This window comes from Psittacula echo (genome assembly GCF_963264785.1).
Source record: "Psittacula echo genome assembly, chromosome: 9".
Classification (NCBI taxonomy): domain Eukaryota; kingdom Metazoa; phylum Chordata; class Aves; order Psittaciformes; family Psittacidae; genus Psittacula; species Psittacula echo.
The window spans coordinates 16,001,305-16,022,729 of NC_137745.1; the positions used below are offsets into that span (position 1 = coordinate 16,001,305).

Below are 21,425 nucleotides of genomic sequence, written 5' to 3' on the forward strand. Positions count from 1 at the left end.
CACATTCTGTTGTGCAGCAATACACAGATAAAAGATTTCACACTACATTAGGCATACTCAGATATCCAATATAGCCTAATCTAAAAATCCAACAGTGAAGGCAATCCGGAAGAGGAAACAAAGGAACTGGTATTTTCAAAGTTCCACTAGAGTTACCATGTGCAACAACTGGCACTCATGCGCAGACTACTGCTTGAAGCCAACATATGGAGGTTATGCCTTTCTCCTTCTCAGCCTGCTCACACATGAGCTGTACAGATCCTGATTATTCAGCAGGCTGAAAAGTAAGTTTATCCATCATCTACTCTGTATGATTATAAGGGTTCCTAAGAAAAGACTACACAGAAACCAGTTATAATGGGAAATTCTACAAATGAAAACCAGGGAACTATACCACTGTGCTTTGAATTAGCAAATACTTTTATTCTAATCAATTTTGCTAATATAACGTATTCTAATCAATTTTGCCAATATAATGTATTCTAATCAATTTTGCCCTGCAGAGAAGGACTTGTGGGTGTTGGTTGATGAGAAAATGAACATGAGCCGTCAGGGTGCGCTCACAGCCCAGAAAGCCAACCATATCCTGGGCTGCATGAAGAGGAGTGTGACCAGCAGGTCGAAGGAGGTGATCCTGCCCCTCTACTCTGCTCTTGTGAGACCTCAACTTGCAGTATTGTGTGCAGTTCTGGTGTCCTCAACATAAAAAGAACGTGGAACCGTTGGGACAAGTCCAGAGGAGAGCCACGAGGATGATCAGGGGAGTGGAGATAGGCTGAGAAAGTTGGGGCTGTTCAGCCTGCAGAAGAAAAGGCTGCGTGGAGACCTCATAGCAGCCTTCCAGTATCTGAAGGGGGCCTACAGGGATGCTGGGGAGGGACTATTCATTAGGGACTGTAGTGATAGGACAAGGGGTAATGCGTTAAAACTTGAACAGGGGAAGTTTAGATTGGATATAAGGAAGAAATTCTTTACTGTGAGGGTGGTGAGGCACTGGAATGGGTTGCCCAGGGAGGCTGTGAATGCTCCATTCTTGGAGGTGTTCAAGGCCAGGTTGGATGAGGCCTTGGGTGACATGGTTTAGTGTGGGGTGTCCCTGCCCATGGCAGGGGGGTTGGAACTAGATGATCTTAATGTCCTTTCCAACCCTAACTATTCTATGATTCTATGATTTCTATGATAATGTCACTAAAAAATTAAAATTAATATATCATTCTTGGCTCAGTTAATATTTTGTTAATTTAATACAGAGTTTACAGTTTTATAAAAGCATTTTTAAAATTTCAGCATTCGGCAAAGTTAGTACTTGTTTTATGATAATATTGTTAATTTAATGCATGACTTGGAATTATACTTCAAAGTGAAATGGAAAAATATGTCTTTTCTGTTGTTGCAGGCATCTCTGCTCAGGCACCAGTGAACTGACCTTAAATTTTAACATAGGCAGCACAAAATTGCTCTTGTATTTCAATAATTTTTTGCAATTCAATCATCTAGTCCATCTATTTTAGATAGATTTTGCAGCAACCTACCCGTGAAAGCTAAAATGATTTTTAACATTACCCTTTTATGGTTAGCCTATGGAAAGAGCTGCACTGAATCCTGCTTTATTCTATATATACAGATAAAGTTAAAAGCATATTTAGTGAAAAATAAATGCATATGTTGGTTGGTGTTTTTTATTTGGTTTGGATTATTTTTTTCCTACCCTACTGCATATTTCTAAGTATTGAGTTTTTAACTATGTTAGTGTCTAGTGATCATAACTCCCATTACAGCTAACGGGAATCCTAAATGTCTTTTTTGTGGATATACTGAAATGTATAACAATCACCTGAAAAGAAAATTAAAAATGTTTTATAACTTTTTGGACAGTGAATTTTTTCTGCTTCTTTCACTGACATAGATGCTGATTTCCACAATGCTCAATTCCTTTCCATCCTTGATCCCCCCCTTAAACAAAGCCCTGTCTCACACTAGTCCAGCTTCTCTAACCTCTTGTTCTCTTCTGGCTAACTTTAAAGTGCTCTTCCTTCTTACTGTAGCAAGCGCAAAAGTTTCCCATCTGCTTGTGTAACCTTTCCACTTGCTTCATTCTGGCTGTTGCTCATGTGTAAGTCCCCTCTCACATCTTTCATCACTATTTTCCTTACATTTCCTTCCTTTGCCTCAAAATGCAGCCATGCTTTACGGTTCTCCCCTCTTGTGGGAAAACTCCTTAATCTACTTGACTCCCAATTCCTGACCTGATTCCTCATAGAAGTCTTCCATTGCAAGTATTTGTTCCAGTAATCACTGCACATAATAAAGCCATCCTGACTATCAGTCAGACTCAAAACTTTTGCTTCATTTAAATAAGTGTATTGTTTATCCAGATTTCCCACATAAAGCTCTTATTCCACCTCCAATTTTGGCCTGGAAGCAGAAAGAGGTGCTTGGTCATTTGGCCCAGACTTCCAGATGTCCAGCAGCCCTTACAGAGCAATTTGGACAGGCCTTTCAGAAGAACAGTTGATGTGAGCAATTATCAGCTGTGTGCTATGTGAAGAGTAAGACCTTGCCTGCAAAAAGGAACCGCTTACACATTACCAGGCTATGCCTAAATTATAAAGAGTAAAATATATTCTTACTCAAACATTTGTCTGCAGGTAAAAGCTATAGAGGATTTTCAGTGCTTTCACACCAAGAAGCTTGAGTGAGATTTGTTGTCGCATGGTTTGATCTCCGACACACCCTCTCCAGTCTCAACAAAGATCATCTACCCTGCTGGCGTTTATTCAGAGTAGTGACTTTTGCTGATCATTTAGATCACAGTAACCCTGGCTTTGCTGTGTACCTTCTTGTGTCTTCCTCTAACACATCGAATTCTAAAAGTTTATAAATCCAGCCCCAGCTTATCTATGCCTTTCTTCATTGAAACATCCTCCACTCCCTTCCCCACAGTACCAGTCTCAGCTACCAGTTCGGTGCATTTCCAAGCAATAAATTATGCAAAAATTCTGTGACTCCATGCTGTTTTATGCACAGCTCAGTTCATCTTCAATTAAAGTTTAAATTGAAAAATAAAGATGCTTAGTCATTTCATATTTGCTCATTTTTTTTTAAGTCTTTACATATTATTTCTCCTGTACTATTTATGCAAAATCATTGTTTTGGGTTCTAGCTACATACATTTTTTATATTTTTTTGTTATAGATGAGCTTTTTGGTTTTCCCAAAGGAAAAATCATCACTTAAAAGAAATCCTTTTTTCTTCCTACATCATTCACAGTAACTGTCACAACTACTGATAAACACAGAGATTACACACTGAAAAATGGCTGGTCAAGTATTTTCATAATTACTTATTTGAAACATTCTTTCAACTTAAAGTTATTTAGATTACAGTTAATCACAATTTTCTTGAAGGACAGTCAATCTTTTTTTGATACAGCATGTAATTATGCCTTCCCACTCCATGAGTTTCTGCTAATCATGCAATTATCAAGCAAGAAGATTAATATGAAAGATATTCTAAACTAAATGCTTGCTATCTATTTAAAATAAATGCATGTATACTTTCAGTATATACACTCCATTCTCCATACAATCTCAATGACTTGCACTGGTGTCACTGCGGTCATTTATTTCAGTATACACAAGTCATTTCGTTTGTAGGGAAAAAGGCCAGAATCCTCCTTACATTCAAGCATTTGAAGAAATTTTTAGGATCTATGCATATGATAAACCCACGTACATTGAAATATTACCAAGAGAATATCAACAAAGGAGAATTTATAAAACCATAAGTTTTCCTCCCATACCCCCCTGCAAATCATCGGTCTGATGTCAGTTCTGGACTTGTTAAACCCATCCTTAATTACATGATTAATCTCATTATCTTAAATACTGTAGAAGTCGCCTCTTGCCACAGATTTAAAACATGTACCTGTACCATGGAAAACTAAATACTCCCTACACAAATAACAGGATCTACTGATGATCTAATTTATCACTGTTAGTAAGCACCAGTAGTGCCTCTGTACAACTTACATACACTTCGGATTTGCAGTGAGGAAAGCAGAAATAACAAGAAGATATGTTAGCATCTATTAATCCTTCTATATTAACCAATTTGTGCTTTATTGCAGAAACTGGGAGCAGAGGGAGGCAGATGTGTAAAGGGTCAGGCCTCCAAGTTAAAAGCTAAGGTAATGTAGAAAGCTCAGGCAAACTACAAAACAGATTACTATTCTTTGCAATTCCCAAACTCAAGACAACTTGTTAAGAGGTTTGAGACTGCAAGTAATGGAAAAATAGCTTGAAGACACTGTCACCTGAAGAAGCTTGCACTGGAAAAATCACAGTGCTTGTCCAGTTGGCTCTGATGTCATTTTGCATCCATCATCCTTATGCAACATTTTTCAAGTGTATTTTGTGACGTAAAACATGACAGAGAGCAACAAACCATGGGGGGGGGGGAGGGGAAGGGGGGAAGGAAGAAAAAAAATCTTGAGACACTCACAGCAATTATATTGAAGAAGTCATCATCTCCAAGGGTATCCAGAATAGATGAAACTGTCTGTTTTGCAATAGTCAAGCGAAGCCCTTTCATACTGCCACTGACATCTACTAAAATGACCACGTCTTTTGGAGAAGTTGCTGCCTGGATGTACCTAAGACAAAAGACAAAGCAACTTGTTCTTTTAAATACTGAACTTCCTTTCAAATTTCTTAACATTGGTAGTCATCTATTGCCTACCATTTTCTGTTTCTGCAGTCAAATGCAATGACTCCATTCTCATCAGGTTCCCATTTAATTCCTGTTTTAAAAAAGAGATAAAAAAAAAATTATATTTTCACAGTACCTGTTCAAAATGTATCAGTGGCATTGGCCTAAGTAGCACTTAATGGAGTTTTATACTTTAATCTAACAGGGAATTATATTGTAGCATAGGAAATACTGGAAAAAAATAATAAAATAGGATGACCAAACCCAGTATTTTTTTCTCACTCCTTTTTAGTCTACTGTAAGGTGAAAACTTCTTCAGGACTATTATATTCATCATAGTACTATCACTGAAGTGTTGTCATACTAGGTCATTGATGTTGACAAGCTTTATCACATGCTTGTGAAGTCCCTTTCAAGCCTTGAGCACTCACTACCTGTGCCTCGTCTCAACAGGTCTTGTTTTACTAACTGCTTCACGCACAGGTCATACATGTGATGTTTTGCTCATATCCCACTGTTGTGGGTCAAAAGAAATATGATAAAAAGCAAAACTTTAAACTTTAGCACAAGACAAGAAACAGCCTTTAAAATAAGGACTAATATAAATTACTGTATCTTAACAGATTTCTATGGAAATAATACAAGTGATCTAATTGCATTTCATTAAAACTTGCAAAACGAAACTTTAAAACAAGTTTTTGAAATCTTTAAATATAAAGATGTAAGGTTATGTGGAAATCTAAAAACTGAATAATGAAATACAATGAAGTCTTACTATATGCATCAATAGAGCACATTATCTAAATTCAGTACCATAAAGAAGTGTCTAATCGTTTTGCCCTCCTTTTCCACAGTCTATTTAGGAGTTATTTTTCTGATGTATGTGTATGTATAAATTAATAGGAATGTTTATGAGTACATGAGTTATCTTGCTGGATTCATCTCCAAATTAAAATTGGTTTAAAAAATCCCCTCAGAATGTTGAAAACATTCATTAGAAATGTCTCTCTTAAAACTAAGCAAAGAAAAAAAACAACCTGCAAGTATCTGTGAAAGTGGTGACTTGTGACAATACTGAGTGAAAAATTGCAGCCGTAGCATTCTTTGTCATACTTTAAGTAAAAACTTGTATTCTTCTTACCTGGGTACTGTCTGAAAAATCCTTTTGCACTTCCAAAGTACTGCCAGATGAGAGAAGGGTCACGATCAAAATTATCAACAAACACCTTATTTAAAGATTCTGACCAATAAACTCCATTTACAATGGCTGGATCTAGGAAGGAGAGGGAAAAAAAGGTACATTAGATAAGTTAAAATTGCTCAGTAGACCATGTATCTGGAACTACTGCATCACTTGTTCTGAAGAACATAATTTGCTATTTGATTGACTCATTTAGTTACTCAATTTTCTTTCTCTAAATGCATGGAATGCCTCATGGCAACACTTTATACATTTATTTTTTTTTTTTAATCTTAAACTCGGTAACAACATTCTCACTATATCTGAAAGTTTACATGTGGGAACAGAAAGCGAAAGACCCTTTATTTCACACTTGAATGAGTTATGATACACATACAAACACAAAAGCTCATGACACTAATTGTTATTTGGGAAACACTGGACTCAGATTCATAACTACTTAATTTTTTATTGGTTTTTTTATTCCCACAGAAAGAGAAATACAAAGCAAATCCTTGAAGTTGAAAATAACATTAGTTGGGTTTAAAATATCCCCATCTATCAATTCCTAAAAGCCCAGGCTGCCCAAATGTGGTTTTACGCTGCAGATTTGGTTCAATACTGGGAAATCAGAAATAAATCAACGTATCTTAAGAAGTTACTAAATTTCAAACTCTGAATTTTGAAATATGAGACAATTAAGATACACTATACTCCCAATTCAATCTGCATGTGAAGTCAGCAGAATAGAAAGGGAAAAACGGAACTAAAATCACAGGCATATTATTGCATTTGTAAAAGTGTGCATACATGCATACACAGTAACGTTTGCTTAAGCGTCTGAAATGCTACTTCTGTTACCTTGCAAAAATAACACTGCTGTACTGATTTCAGAAGACTACTAGAATGTGATTTTAATGGAGTGTAAAGAAAGTGAATTATTATCTTTTCTTACATTCATCAAGAAAAACAGCAGAAAAAGGGAAATGTCTCAGCTACAGATCTTTGAATGTTACTTTCCTCTAAATATTTAGGTTTACATAGACTGGTGAAAAAGTAAGGTCAACAAAACAGATGTTGTTTTTAAAACATGTCTAGTATAGTTACTTGTTTCTCTAAAGGATGAAATATACATTTAAAATCTCTCCAACCAGACACATATTAAGCAAACAGGCGTCACTAGTCCTCAGCTTTGCCTAGCTTTCAAAATCCATTGATCAGTCGTTTCTAAGTCTGTAGTTACTCCAATAATAAGGTATGATAAAGACATCACAAATTACCTACCAACATTGCCTATCCTGGCATCTATTACCAGTTTATAAAAATATGCTCTTATTTCAGCATCTCAAAATATTGATCCACTATTTGGTATTTAGACATTTCTTGAGAAATGAGGCAATAGATCAGGAATCCTATTCTCAGACCACAGGAACTGCCCAGAACTAGTTCAAACAATGATATTCTGGTTATGCTTCTATAAACAAGTTCTGGTGGAGCAGCTGAATCACCAAAAAGTACAGTGACATTATTGACTCAGCATTACAATACTAAGATAAGGTGATAAGTTTAATTCATCTTTGAAAAGAGCAGCTTAGTTCTGAAGGTTGATTTTGTTGGTTTAGGGTTTTTTGGTTTTGTTTGTTTTTTCTTGGAATTGTTGCTAGAAAAGCCTGTTTAGAGGAAAGCCAAGGAACCTAGGAACCTTGCCTCAAGCCTCTAGAGGACTATAAGCTCATCAGGATTAGTGAAAAGCCAAATGAATCAAACAGAATAATACCATTTTAATTTATATTTAAAATAAATTGTAGTGATCCTTAAAAAGTTACATTTGGATTTCATGCCAAGCCTGCTCATTGTACCTTAGTATTTTATAATATCAACAGTTCATCAGATGTCTTCTACCCTGTATTACTCAGAAGCTAAACTTTAATGCCCTTTCTCAATGAATCTGTGCTATAGTGCCACTCACTTAACCAGAACCTTCACTCTCTCTCCAAACCCAATGATAATTTCCTTAGAATTGTATATACACTCCAGCTCCATAAGGTCATGGGACAACTTTAGTATTCTACCTGTTAAGCTTTAAAATAAATGTGAAATCCTTCCAATGGCATTTGAAAAAAATATATTTGTATATTAAACTATCCATGCCAACCCAGTAATGGATTTTTCTTTTTTTTAGCTCATCTATGAAGACCTACTTAGCATGTTCGTATAGCTGTACCACAGATTAGAGAACTCCACGGAAACTGGAGCGAGCTGCATGGTACTTAGTTGCCAGCTGAGGTTAAACCATGACAAAATAGAATGAGGAAGTTTTCCTTTAGTGTGATCAGTCTATAGTCTGCATTAGGTTGACAACTGTAATCACTAATCATCCAAATGCTGATCCCTATAAACTTTAATGCAGCAACTCTGAAACTAATAGGAATTATTTAGCTGAAAGAAGCATTAAGCAGACATTTTAAATAAGAGGACACAATTAAAATGTGACCTAAGACTACTGGGTTCCTTCAAAATGAAACCCAGGGACAATTCACTTCCTTCCTACACACTGCATATCTATTATGCTGGCTGTTGTTTTTACAATATACCAAGTTACATTTTATGCACCAGCCATTATTATTAATACAGCAAATAAGGTTCACACTCAGTCAAATCTTTAGAATACAAAGAAAAGTGAAGTGGGAAAAAACTGTGTCCACAGTACAAAACTGCAGACCTGCAGACTGCAGGTAGAAATTGTAATTCTTCACTGGCTACTGTGCCTTCAGGCAGAAGGATTGCAAACCCATGCTCCTTGTTCCAAATTCAATAATGACCGTTACATGGAAACATCTCTGTCCACATATGTCACACTAAATACAACAGAGTTCCTGACCATATAGCCTCATTAAAATTTTGGTCTCATTTTCTAGTAACCTATATGTTAAGCTTGTAGTTCTGGGCAATTTCCAATTTTAGTAACTTCACCAAATTGCCTAAATTTCCCCTCAGTCCGTCATTTAGAAACAGCATTATTAAGTTTTCACATTACTGGTGAATGTCATCTGCATCCTCAAAATATTTATATGTCAACAGTGGCAAAGCAATGCTTGTGAATATTCAGAGATTTGAGAAAGGAGAAAAAGAAGAAAAGATAAAGCTTAACATAAATGCAAAATCATTAACATGATGATATGGTGCTCAAAGACAATAAGTGTAAATAGCTTCTGTGACATTCTTGAAACATAATATCTGCTTTTGCTTCCTAGCAGTTACAGCTAAAATATAATTAAAATATTCCCATTCCTTTGGCTTTTAGATATGCGGGTTTGCAATTAAATGAGATTTTGCTCCACTGCTGTTTGTGTAGATGTTACCTATTTTTTACTGATATTTAATACAAAACCATCCCCGGGGCAAATAGGTACACTGACAAGAATCTGAAACAAAATTGCCAAAGAACAGTACAAATGCATGTAGCAATTAAGTTGCTGTCACAGATACTGCTGACTCCAAGAAACAGGTCTGAAGTCTCAACAAAGGCAACCAAGGTATTCAGGCTGAAAGATGTGCAATAGCCATGATTAGCCAGTCAAATGTTAGCACTATAATGAAATGTATTTTAATTCAAAGAATCCATAAAATTATCTAGAGTACAATAAGTCTATGGAACAAAACTAATACAGACATAATGCATTCTGTCTTCTAATTATTCCAGCAAGTGTTTTAGAGAATTAAGGAGAATACTGAGGGACTCAGTGATTATGAGGAAAGTCCATAATAATTCCCTTTCTTGCTATATTCTGCTTTATTACTAAGAAAACAAAAATGTTATTGATGATCCTTAGGTTTTTTCCCCTTTTAAATTATCTTTGTAATACAATAATTAACTTCTCCTGGAAAACTATCAAAGATGCTGGCATCCAACAACGTCAAGGATAACCCCTAACATTGCAAAGCAGTACTGTCATACAAAAAAGCAGTATGAGCACAGCCTACAGGACCAAACACTGGAAAAGAAATGCAAAATCCAGCACCTTTTTGGCTCAAAGATAGCAACAATATTAGCTTAGTTTTGATAATACTGACAACATATTTAGTCTGGTTTATTTTAAAGAATAACAAAATCACATACTTTGCTGGGACATACACCAACAATCTAATAATTATACTACTCAACACTAATATGAATGCTTTTCAGGGTGGTCCAACATATTCAAGAGCTGAGGCTGAATGCCAATTTTCACAACTGCCTTTGCTTTTTTTACTCTCTTCTCCTCCCTCTGCCTCTACTGGGTGATGTGGATGCCTCGGCTCACAGATCAAAGCATCTGGCCATCTGTAGGCACAAAAGAAGGTGCTTCTCCATTTTGTTTTATGTGCTGAGAACTATTTACCAGTGCCAGAAATCATTCCCTCCTCCTAAGTACATGGGATGGTAAAGACTTCAAGAGTGCGACTGTATAAAAACATGACAGCATTTAGTTGTTTCAGGTCACAACATTGCACTAATAACACTCCCCTTCTCCTTTCAAGTGGCAGCAGAAGAATTGGACTATGGCCAGATGTGTTTATTATTATGCTGAGTTTTAGGAGTAGGTTTGGTGTTTTGTTTTCTTTTGGGGATTTTTTTGGTTGTTTTGGTTGGTTGGTTGGGTTTTGTTGGGATTTTTGTGAACAAGGTGATCTGAGATTCAACTTTAGTTCATTCAAAACCCAGAATTAACAGCTTCAAACTCCTCAGTAACACCAGGGACAGAGATTCAGTTCTGACTTTGCTAAGAGCTTGCCAGCTAATGAATTACAAAGAACATCCTGCAGCAAATAAGTGCTCATTTGAAGTCACCCATTCAGTTACTGACCTGGCTGATGTAACAGCTAAAAACAACCAGTATGTGGGCTGATCTGTAAATTGGTTAGAGCAAAGCTTTAGAACCAGCATTCAGGCAGGACTTATGAACACATAAGATCACCTTTATTTTTGCTTTAAATCAAGGGAGGAACTTGCAGCAAATTCAACGTCTTCACCTACTGTCTATCCCATGAAGAAGTAGAAAGATGCTGCTTTAATAAAGCTGTTGTCACAGGAGCCAAGCACATAGTACTTCCACCTGTCACTAGCACAGTTGAACAACAGAGAATTGCTTACCCAGCAATTGCTAAAAGGCTGTTAGCTAAGGAGAATTTAAGTCAAAACCCAGTAATCCTGACAGATGATCACTCTGTAAATTAATCTGACCACGGATACCAGGATATTTCTGTATTTTGAGGAAAAAAAAAAAAAACCCAGTCATTTCCACATTTTTGCAGGATATGAATTGAGGACTATAAAACCTGAAGGATTAGTTAGAAGATACCACACTACAGAACCCTGGAATGCCAGAGTGCAACTAAGAGCCAGGGCAAACATGAAAAAAAACTCTTAGAAACAGTTTTCCAAGTAGGAAATAGAAAACAAATGCTTAGAAAATAGGAATTAACCAAACTGAATAGAGACCTCGTATGCTCTGAGATTTCATCACAGAAGCAAAATTAGTCTTGAAAACTGAAAAAAAAGAGCCAGTTGTGGCACACAGCAAGAAGAAATCTCTGCACAGGCTGATGGAACAGGGACTATCAGCAACCAGGAAATCTAAACCTCTGCAGGTGGCAGGGCAGGAAAAGATGTCATGAGAAACAATACAGTAAGCTTGTGAAACACACTGCATATTAGAGGGAAAGAAAGCAAATGTGACTGATGCTAAATGAAGGCAACTGTACTGTAAAATATTTAACACAGAACATACCAAAAGGGACAGTTTTGGCAGAGTCACTGTCAAAGTGATATATGACAAAGGCAAGATGCAGTCTTGGAAATAAAAGTCATCCTTATGGAAATTTCTCAAGGACAGACCTGTTCATAAATCTTTACAACAGCATAACACCATGCAAACCTGTACACTAACATTTCACAATAAATGCCTAATTCCTATTGCTGAGCTAAGTCAGAGAGAGACATGGAATTGTAGAAATGGGCCAACTTAGTTACACTGCACAGTGCAGTAAGGCCCAACAAAAAATGCTTTGAACAGGAGCTGTTAAAGGTCTCCCATTTCATCAACGCATTACACCCCTCTTGCATACAACAAATGGAGGCATAAGAACCTTTAGAGAGAAATGCTTGAGCATGTAAAAATATGTTACATTAGTACTGGGCTATAACAAACTAAAACCACTACTGCTACATACCTGGGAATATCAATATAGTATGAATGTGCAAGTATATATATGACAGCACACATATCTATTAGCATGACAAGTCACCATCTCTTATTCTCTTAATTCAATGGTCCCTTACTGCTGTAGTGCTCTTCCTTGCACAAAAGACTGCATAATCTGAGTGGAATGGAAGTTTTACACAAACAAAAAATAGTTGGAAAAAGCCTCACAGATATGGTTCAAAATCTCTAAAGCTGGTATTAAAATACACTGAAAACACCGAGCAGATCTGGAAATGCATCTTGGAATTAATACACTACAGAATCAGTTATGGATTCTTAAACACTATTTTCCTCTTCAGGAATGTGCCAAATAAAAGCTGCAAGAAAGACACCTAAATAAACAAAGTACAGTGTAAAAATGCCTTTGTAAGTTTTCAGCCAAGCAATGTTTTGAAACAGTTTATATTCTAGCCAAGCATACTAATCCTTAAACAGAAGAGCAAGTCTTCTTTTTTCCTCTTCACATAACAGTCCAAGAAAAACCAAAGAGAGGTCTGTGTTGTGCAGAAGGATGGAGAGGCAAATTATTACTGTGTTCTAAAATGGTAGACAAAATGAATAAAACATATCTTTAGATAAATTTCTATGATTCTTTGTCAATTGTCAATCTTCTCTGCTCCATACTAAACAAAAGCTAAAATTTTTTGCACTTGCAATACAACCATTTAATCAAATAGGTTTGCATATTTAATCCTAAAGGTTTTCAGAAGCCCAGAACTATTATGTTGATTACCACTAAGTTTACAGGTTAAGAATGTTTTTTCCAACATAGTTCATGGAGAAAATAACGTCTCAAAATATCTTTAAATAAAGCAAAATAAACTAAAACCAGAAATTTTCCATTGCATTCCTAGCAATAAACTCAGTCCACTAAAAATAATCTTGAATCAAATCATAAAGATTTTTTCATTGATTATTCCACACTAAAGAACACTCTGGGTACTTTCTCCTGCTCGTTACTTTAAGCCAATAATAGAACATACCACAGTTCCCTGATTGCTTTTTCCTCATTGAAATGATGAAATAAATACAAGTAAGGAAAATTATCACTTTAAAAGAGAACAAACCAATTATAATTCCTTTTCATTATTTTTTTTTAAGGTACATTACTATGGGAAAAATGGAAACAATTTGCATGCTAGAAGATAATGAACAAAAGCCTACAAGAAATTCTCCACAGACACAGGCAGAAATCAGAAATAACTGCTCTCGAAGAATTATTAGGCATATAACACCAATAACACGCTTACTGTGTAATACATATATTTACACCCAACCATGTACCCCTGCAAACAGGTGTAGACAATAGCTGTATGGTGGGTTGTTTGTTGTTGGCTTGAGGGGTTTTTTGATAGGCTCAAACCTTGCTTCATGCTACACAGTGATTACCAAATATCAGAAGAGAGCATTTCAAGGAAGGAAAAACTCTAACCCAATGTTTCTTCCAGAATCAAAATGAAGAGAATAAAGGTAAGGACGAGAACACTTCTTGTGTTTAAAGCAACTAAATTTGTCTTGCACTAAGTGTAAAGAAAGTAAACTGCATTTGGGTTAGGACAATGATGCCCTAATTGATGTTTCTTAAACCTTCTTGGGTGGAATTTATTCCTATTTCTGCTGAAGGAAAAAAAAAATTAATGTGTTTGCAGATACACACATTAAGTAAATAATGCCCGGCTTTGGGCACCAACTTCCTTGCGTTCACACTGAGCGCACTTACACGTACACCCAGTCCAGTGCAGTGTAGGACCATACTCAGATACCAGTGCTGGAAGTCACAGTGCTGAACTAGCGTGATGGCAAGCATTAAAAGCCTTATAGCAGGATTTATTATCTGCAACTCCATGCTCTACATTAGCATTTTAATGCTCCAGTTGAGCTCCAGTGTGTACTGTGGATATGCCTTTATACATTCCTATATAGGTTACCTAGTACACAGGCCCAACCAGCCAGGAATAACAGCCTTGAACAGCTACTGCTTCCAGCCCTTCACAATGGGAGCCAGAATGGTGGCTCCACAGCTTTTAATCAGCCACCAGAGGAGTTAATACTTATCAGATACAGTAATACAGAAAAAGGAAAGATAAAAAAGGAGACAGACTGATCTTCTACCATTATAGGCCAATAGTAAATTATTGCCACTTTCTTGCCCCTAGAAGCAACAAGGAAGTAGGGGAAGCATCATGATTAACAGAGGTGTCTCAGGTCAAAAAGCCTCTTAATATGATACCTGAGATAGCATGTACTAACAAAACTTCACTGCCTCATATGTGTCAAAATGCAAAGCCCAACCCCAAGTAACTAGGCAACAGCTGATGAATAAGGAATGGTAGAGAGCAGGGCTTTTTAGAGGAAAACCAATGTTACCATGTAGCCTGTATCTGACATCTAGTTGCCATGGTGATATGGATGTATTAGAAACATACAGATTAGATCCACAGCCAGAGACAGACTAGAACACCAGAAAGATAAAGCACAGCATACATCCTCTGTGGAGATGCCAACATTTCCAAAAAGCTTGTTCTTCAAGACAAAGGATCGAAAAAAAGAAAATAAAATATCTGTGAAGCTAAAGCCCTTTTCAGGAACAAAGCAGCAGCCTGAGTAGACTCTGGGAATCAGATTTGAGACAGAACTTGAGAAAAAGCAGATGGAACAAGTGGAAAAGTCTGTGCATCTTTGTCCAATAGCCAGTAACAGTTAAAACAAAGAAATATGGGAAGTGAGGAAATTCTTTTCAACCTTGACTAAATCAGTTAGACTAAGAAAGTTCCTTTTAAATTAAACAATGATCAATGATAGTGCAAACACTGTCCTAGATATCTTAAAATGTGAAGATAAACAACTCAAGGGAAGTATTTAAAAATATAAATATAGTGGTCCAGGACAATATGTGGCATGACTATTTAAATAACAACTCCAGGATGTTGAGTTTTCAGAAGCATAGTCCATAAAATCAAAAAAAACCATAAAATCAGTGACAGACAAGATTTTATTTCTTAATTTCACACCTTGCAGGAAAAGGGTTTTACATATCTGCTGGCTGCAGATTATAATCTTTCTGCATCACTTGAGAAATTATTTTTTTTTGGTTCTAATATTCTAGAAAATAGGTAATCTCGATTTTGACAGCCACTTGGAAGGCACTGATAGGAAAGCATGACTGAATGATATTCATAGCTCTTTTTAAGTATCAAATTGAAAAAAACTCACTTAATCAAAAAATGGCTGTGGTTCATCACATTTCAATATCTTTCAGAGAAGGCTCTATTACATAGAGCAGGTTTGTTTGTTTTTTTTTTCTATGCAAGCAAAACTTTTGATTAGAGTCTGCATTTATTTACTTGTACTGCATAAACTCATGTTTTAACATGCAACGAAAATCATGCAATGGAAATACCACTTGACACAGGTGACATTCTTTACCAGTCTCTAAACTGTTCAAGCAAAACTTAAAAGACAATTTGTGAAGTCTAAGATCTACTTCTGCAATCTTTCCAGCATTCAAGAAGTAAATATGGTAACCAGACAAGAACAGACTAAACCTGAAGCTTTTGTTACTAAAGACACCAAATTCAGAATTATTCAAAGATCTACTGCATTCATCGTGTTTGAAAATAATTTCTTAAAGTATTAGTGACTATGGAGATAGAAAGATAGGAAGGATGGAAGCAACTCCAAGAAAGAAAACATCTCACAACAGGACACGGGGTAATGGTTTTAAACTAAAACAGAGTAGAATCAGACTACATGTAAGGAAGAAATTTTTGATGATGAGGGTGGTGAAACACTGGAACAGGTTGCACAGAGGCGGTAGATGCCCATACCTGCAAACATTCAAGGTGAGGCTGGACTGGGCTCTGAGCAAACTTATCTAGTTGAAGATGCTGCTTATTGCAGGGGACCTTTAAAGGTCCAAAACTATCATATGATATACAACCCATAAAATGAGCATACACAAACAATTGATCACCAACTTTCTATGGTAATGTTAATGATCATCATAACACAAAAGCTTTTAAACAAAAGCTTAAGTCATATGATAAAAATCTATACTTTGAACAGCCAGTAAATTATAGGTGACAAGGGAGACAAAAAGATGCACAAAAGACAGTACATATGCGCTAAAAAATAATCATATCATGATCAGAGATAAAGGCTAAACATACTGTCATGGAAGAATGGTAAATATGGTCTCTTCCCATAGAAATTAACTGAATTGTGAAAATGATGAGAGCAATAATAAAAACTGCATTGAAATCCATCGGAAAATATAGGATATTTATATATTTCTTGTCTCTGAAATGAGCGAAGTCCAAATAGACTTCCAGACTTGTAAAATATTTTTTAATTACTTCTTTTATAAATCCATATTTACTCAGAGTGATCACTGTTACAGACTCAAAACTGTTCTAATACTTGGATGCATTTCAAATCAGTGGCATGAAATTAGTCTCAGCGTGGAATTAGTTTAAGAGATATTTAAGTTAGACTATTATTAATGAAGAATTCAATAACTTTTTACACATTATTGAACTTTTAATTGTATTTTACATTCATGAAGCTTTTTTTTAAACGCTGATGACACAGCATGAGACTATCAGCAACATATTGTGTGCCTTATGTTTGTTAGTTGAGTTGACATAAACCATATCTCCTGTTGACAGAAATGCTTGAAAATATTCACAGACTTCAGCATCCATCACAGAAAAACTCTGCAGTTATGGAAAGTACTGATAAAATCCCTTCCTGTACTTCAAAACCACCAAAACAGCAGCAATATCACAATATGAAGATGGAAAGAACAGACAGAAGACAGACAGACTTCTCTAAGTTAAAATTCTATCATTGCAGCAGGTCAACCCTTGGACTGTATAACACTGATAATCAAATTTTATTTTCTATCTTTGTTCTGCTCTGTCAGTAAAGACACAGCAACATCTTGCACTAAGGCTACAGCTTCATTATCTATATATATCTGTATATATCTGTATATATATATATGTATATATATATATCTGTATATAAACCTAACAATCTGCAATCTAATGTCATCTTGTCATCTTTCTCACTCCACTCCCTTCCCCTTTTTTCTCTTTAACACCTCAATCAGAAAAGATTGAGAAATTAATTATTTATCTGACCATGCTCACAATATTCTTCAGCTTCCTTTAAAAAAGTCTTCTCTGTAACAAACCTGTATTTCCTAATTTAACAGAGAATCAGACCCTGTGATTTAATAATGTAAAGTGATTTACTAAGGCACTTGCTGATTTAGATAGCAGAGGTTTCATAAGCTAACCGGTCTCTGGGCTCCCATAGGTATTTGACAAAGACCAGCCAATCTGACAATAAGAAAATTCCTTCCTGCCATAACAGCAGCTAGCAGAATGCAAGTATCACAGTCTAATGTGAGGGGTAGGAAAGAGGGAACTGTTATTACAAATAGATTTTAAAAAGTCAATTATGATTACTTGATATAAACCATATTTTTCACCTGCTCCCATCTCACATGCATTATAGTAGGCAATGAAGACTCAGCCAATTAGAAAACTGACAAAAAATTTGACTGTGACCCCAAAATGTATTTCCAAAACATGTGGCTGCAATATGAAACATAACTTGCTTGATATAACAAAGGATGGGAAAAGTCAGTCTTTTATACTCATACACATTGTGAAATGTCAGGCAAAGTTGTAGGAAAATGTTAAGAGAAATGTATTCAGTATAAATAACGTCAACATTAAAAAGAAATCAGCGTTAAGCACTGTGCTAAAAGTTCACATAGCTTCCTCTACAGAAAATGTACTCATATAAGGAAATAGTTGATTCAACAGTATAAGCCCCATTCACCATTATAAATGAAAGCTGGAGAGTAACTTTCCAGATGCAACAATTTTGAGGAAATGTTATGCTTTATTTTGACATATCATTATTAAAATTGGTAATTGATTCTAACATATTTTCTTCTCCCTGCACAGAACATAGTTCCCCTCTGAAGCAGAGTCTATCACCTTTTAGATGGCGCAGTTATTGATATCTGGTTTCTAAAAAAGGAAAACGGATTTGAATAACTATCTGCACATGATGATTAAGGGAGTGGAGCATCTCCCTTATGAGGAAAGGCTGAGGGAGCTGGGTCTCTATAGTTTGGAGAAGAGGAGACTGCGGGGGGACCTTATTAGTGTATATAAATATATAAAGGGGGAGTGTCACGAGAATGGAGCCAGGCTCTTCTCAATGGCAAACAATGATAGGACAAGGGGTAATGGGTACAAACTGGAACACAAGAGGTTCCACTTAAACTTGAGAAGAAACTTCTTCTCAGTAAGGGTGACAGAACACTGGAACAGGCTGCACAGGGAGGTTGGGGAGTCTCCTTCTCTGGAGACATTCAAAACCCGCCTGGACACATTCCTATGTAACCTTATCTAGGTGTTCCTGCTCCGGCAGGGGGATTGGACTAGATGATCTTTTGAGGTCCCTTACAATCTCTAACATACTGTGATACTGTGATACATGTTCAAGCACTGGCATTTTAGTTTAGCTTAAGCAACAAGAGTGAAAGGAGGAAGGTGCTTCAAAGTGCCCTCCTGAATCAGAAAGACATTTACTGAAGATAGTTCTTATTGTAGACTTTACTGTACGTAGTCATGTTAATATGTTCCTTTTGCATGTTACCAGCTGCATGTGTTTTTCCACACACCAATCAACATTTCACCTTGGGCACTTCAAAGACAGTAATCAGTTCTTTTCACAGAGTCCAAGAATTCTTCCAAGCTAAGAGCAGACATTTCCCTGTTTACACTAATTCGAACAGACATCTCTGTAAATCAAAGGAAGAAAAATTTCCAAAACTGAGGCTGTTCAAAACAAGCCTAATCGTTTGTATCAGCATGGTGCTTCTGCCTGTGTGCACCTAGAATGACTGGCATGTAAGTATTCATGCAATATTCACCCCAGGACATTACTAGGAGTAAAGTACAAAAAGCCCAAGTTAAAAGATGTAGGTGTCAGTCCCACAGAATTTTGAAGCACAGGCTTTAATTTCCCCACAGAGCACAGTAGTTCAGCAAGTATTATATTATAAGACCACAAAAATCTATAGAACATAACAGTATGTGGGGAGGTGGCACACACTTGATGCTGCGCTGAAGAGCACCAGATTGCTGAGCCAGGTCTAAAACTCTTCAATAGTCACAGTTTAAAGTGAAAAACTGTGCATCAGGCTATACAATGGAATCCCACTGGAATCAATCTGTGGAAAAACAAGCAAGCACTACAGTACTGCATGTAGAAATATAAGGTCTCTCAAAAGCTGTATGCCATATGCTGTACAAATGAAAGACAGTGCAGAGCTGCAATCTAGCTACCTCTGGACAGGAAGCAAAATAAAGACTTTAAGCTTGTGCTGTGCCCTAATAAATTAAAATTCTTCTGATCCAGCACCTGACATCTTAGTTGTAGAGCCACAATCACAGAACTGTCTTGTATTCATAGTGTCTCCATGCAATACTCCAGTGAATCATGCACATGTGTCAGCATCCTTTGGGGTAAGAACAGGCTGCACAGCTCTCCACCATGTAAGCACAGATGTGCCTGCATGTCTTTTCCTCTGACATTCATTAGCCATGAAATCAAAATTACATTTAAAATAGCTAAGAGTATTTAGAATTTGAAAATCTGTTGTTTACCTGGTAGTAAGTTTGGATTCTCTGCTCAACGCCTTAATAAACACAAAAAACTCAAAGGATAGCTAAGTCTTACAAAGCTGTAGAATGCATTTCATTCCGGTCAGCTGTGTCAATATCCTCTAGGAAATATTCCTCCATTATAAAATGCAACAATTAAACCAAGATTATACATATAGCAAACTAGAAATGACAAAAAAGGAAAAAACTAAAACACTCCCATTAGTTTAAATCAACTTACATAAATGTACTTCCTTTCTACTGCAAAGAGAATTTTTATTTTTTTTTTTATATATATATATATATATTTAAGGCAAAATCAGACATGGTGCTCAAGCTACATCTGATCTGATCCCAGTAAAGAGCTCATCCTCTTTACCCAATCTGCCTCTACTGGCACATGTCTGCCTCCTCCACCATCTATTAGAGACTACTGTCCAGAGCTGGTAAACAGATTCACATCCAGTCACCCCATCCTAGTTCTATCACAATGATTCTATTTTCAAACACACTGTTAGAAACAAATTTTGTATCTGATTCCTTTTACTGAACCAGTTTTGGAAACAGCTTACAGAACATCTTATGACAGCAGGTTTGACTGGGACAGTAATACCCAGAAAGCACAAGTGGCAGAGAGCAAATAATTTTTTATCCCCCAATAACCTGTAGCTGACAGTGTGCATTCAATTGTGCCTGGAGACACTTCACAACTCCTTTGCAGGTACAGAAAGCCTTGTCATTATAAGTACAAACAGAGATCGAGCAAGAACTAGCTTACACAGAAAATGGAGATACAAGTTCAGGATTTAAAATAGAAGAAAGTGCTTCCTTCAGTAAATAGGAAAAAGAATTTAGTGAGAAAAGGAGCACAATATGCAGTTGTTAGCGTTCGTACACGCCTAAACTGGAACAAATGAAATAGCGTGAGGATAAAAGCGCACGTTAACCTAAGAGTAAGTGCGAAACTAGGACTGAATAACCACATTCATTCTTTGTGTCAAAGACATGAAAATGGAGGTAGCAGATACCCACCAGGAAAGTAAAACTGACCTCATTCAAAGATGCTTTTTTATTGTTAAGAACATTGAGAGAGGTCTTCTTTGTCTGAGTAACATTTTAATCCAGACCAAATCTGGAGGCAGAGCTACAGTGAAGATTTTATGAGACATAAGGACTTTAGAAATAAGTAATATTTTTATACTTGAAAAAGATTTCAGGCACAGAAGTGTCCAAATTTCTTACAGTAAAGAAATTATTACACTGAGCACGTTTACTCTAAACAGAGATCCAGTGAAGACAGTGTTGCTTTTTTTTTATCCAGCTGTGATTAGAACCAATTTAGCTTTGTTTCTACTGTAAAAGCCTTCATTATTTTTCATTGTGTTCATCTGCATCTTGAGGTCTGAGTAAGATATTGTTTACCCAAGTTAAAAACAAAATTATTCAAGGCAATCAAATTATAGAGGTATATTCCTAAGAATGTTACCATTTACCTTTGATTCCTAACCAAAGGCTGTAGAAACTGAACTTTTTGAAATCCAAAATTCTAACTGCTTAGCTTTTGGTAACAACAAAAGACAGTTAAACAAAAGACTTGAT

At 36.3% G+C, this 21,425-nt stretch overlaps 1 protein-coding gene across 1 annotated transcript in view; it reads right to left on the minus strand.

The window, feature by feature from the left end:
* Nucleotides 1-21,425, minus strand: part of CACNA2D3 (calcium voltage-gated channel auxiliary subunit alpha2delta 3) — a gene marked incomplete at its 5' end in the record, with an annotated part of 460,819 nt that overhangs the window by 247,694 nt on the left and 191,700 nt on the right. The window contains 3 exons of the mRNA XM_080625495.1: nucleotides 4,504-4,654; nucleotides 4,741-4,801; nucleotides 5,852-5,983. Coding sequence (XP_080481621.1) covers nucleotides 4,504-4,654; nucleotides 4,741-4,801; nucleotides 5,852-5,983 — 344 coding nt within the window. The remainder of the gene's footprint in view (nucleotides 1-4,503; nucleotides 4,655-4,740; nucleotides 4,802-5,851; nucleotides 5,984-21,425) is intronic.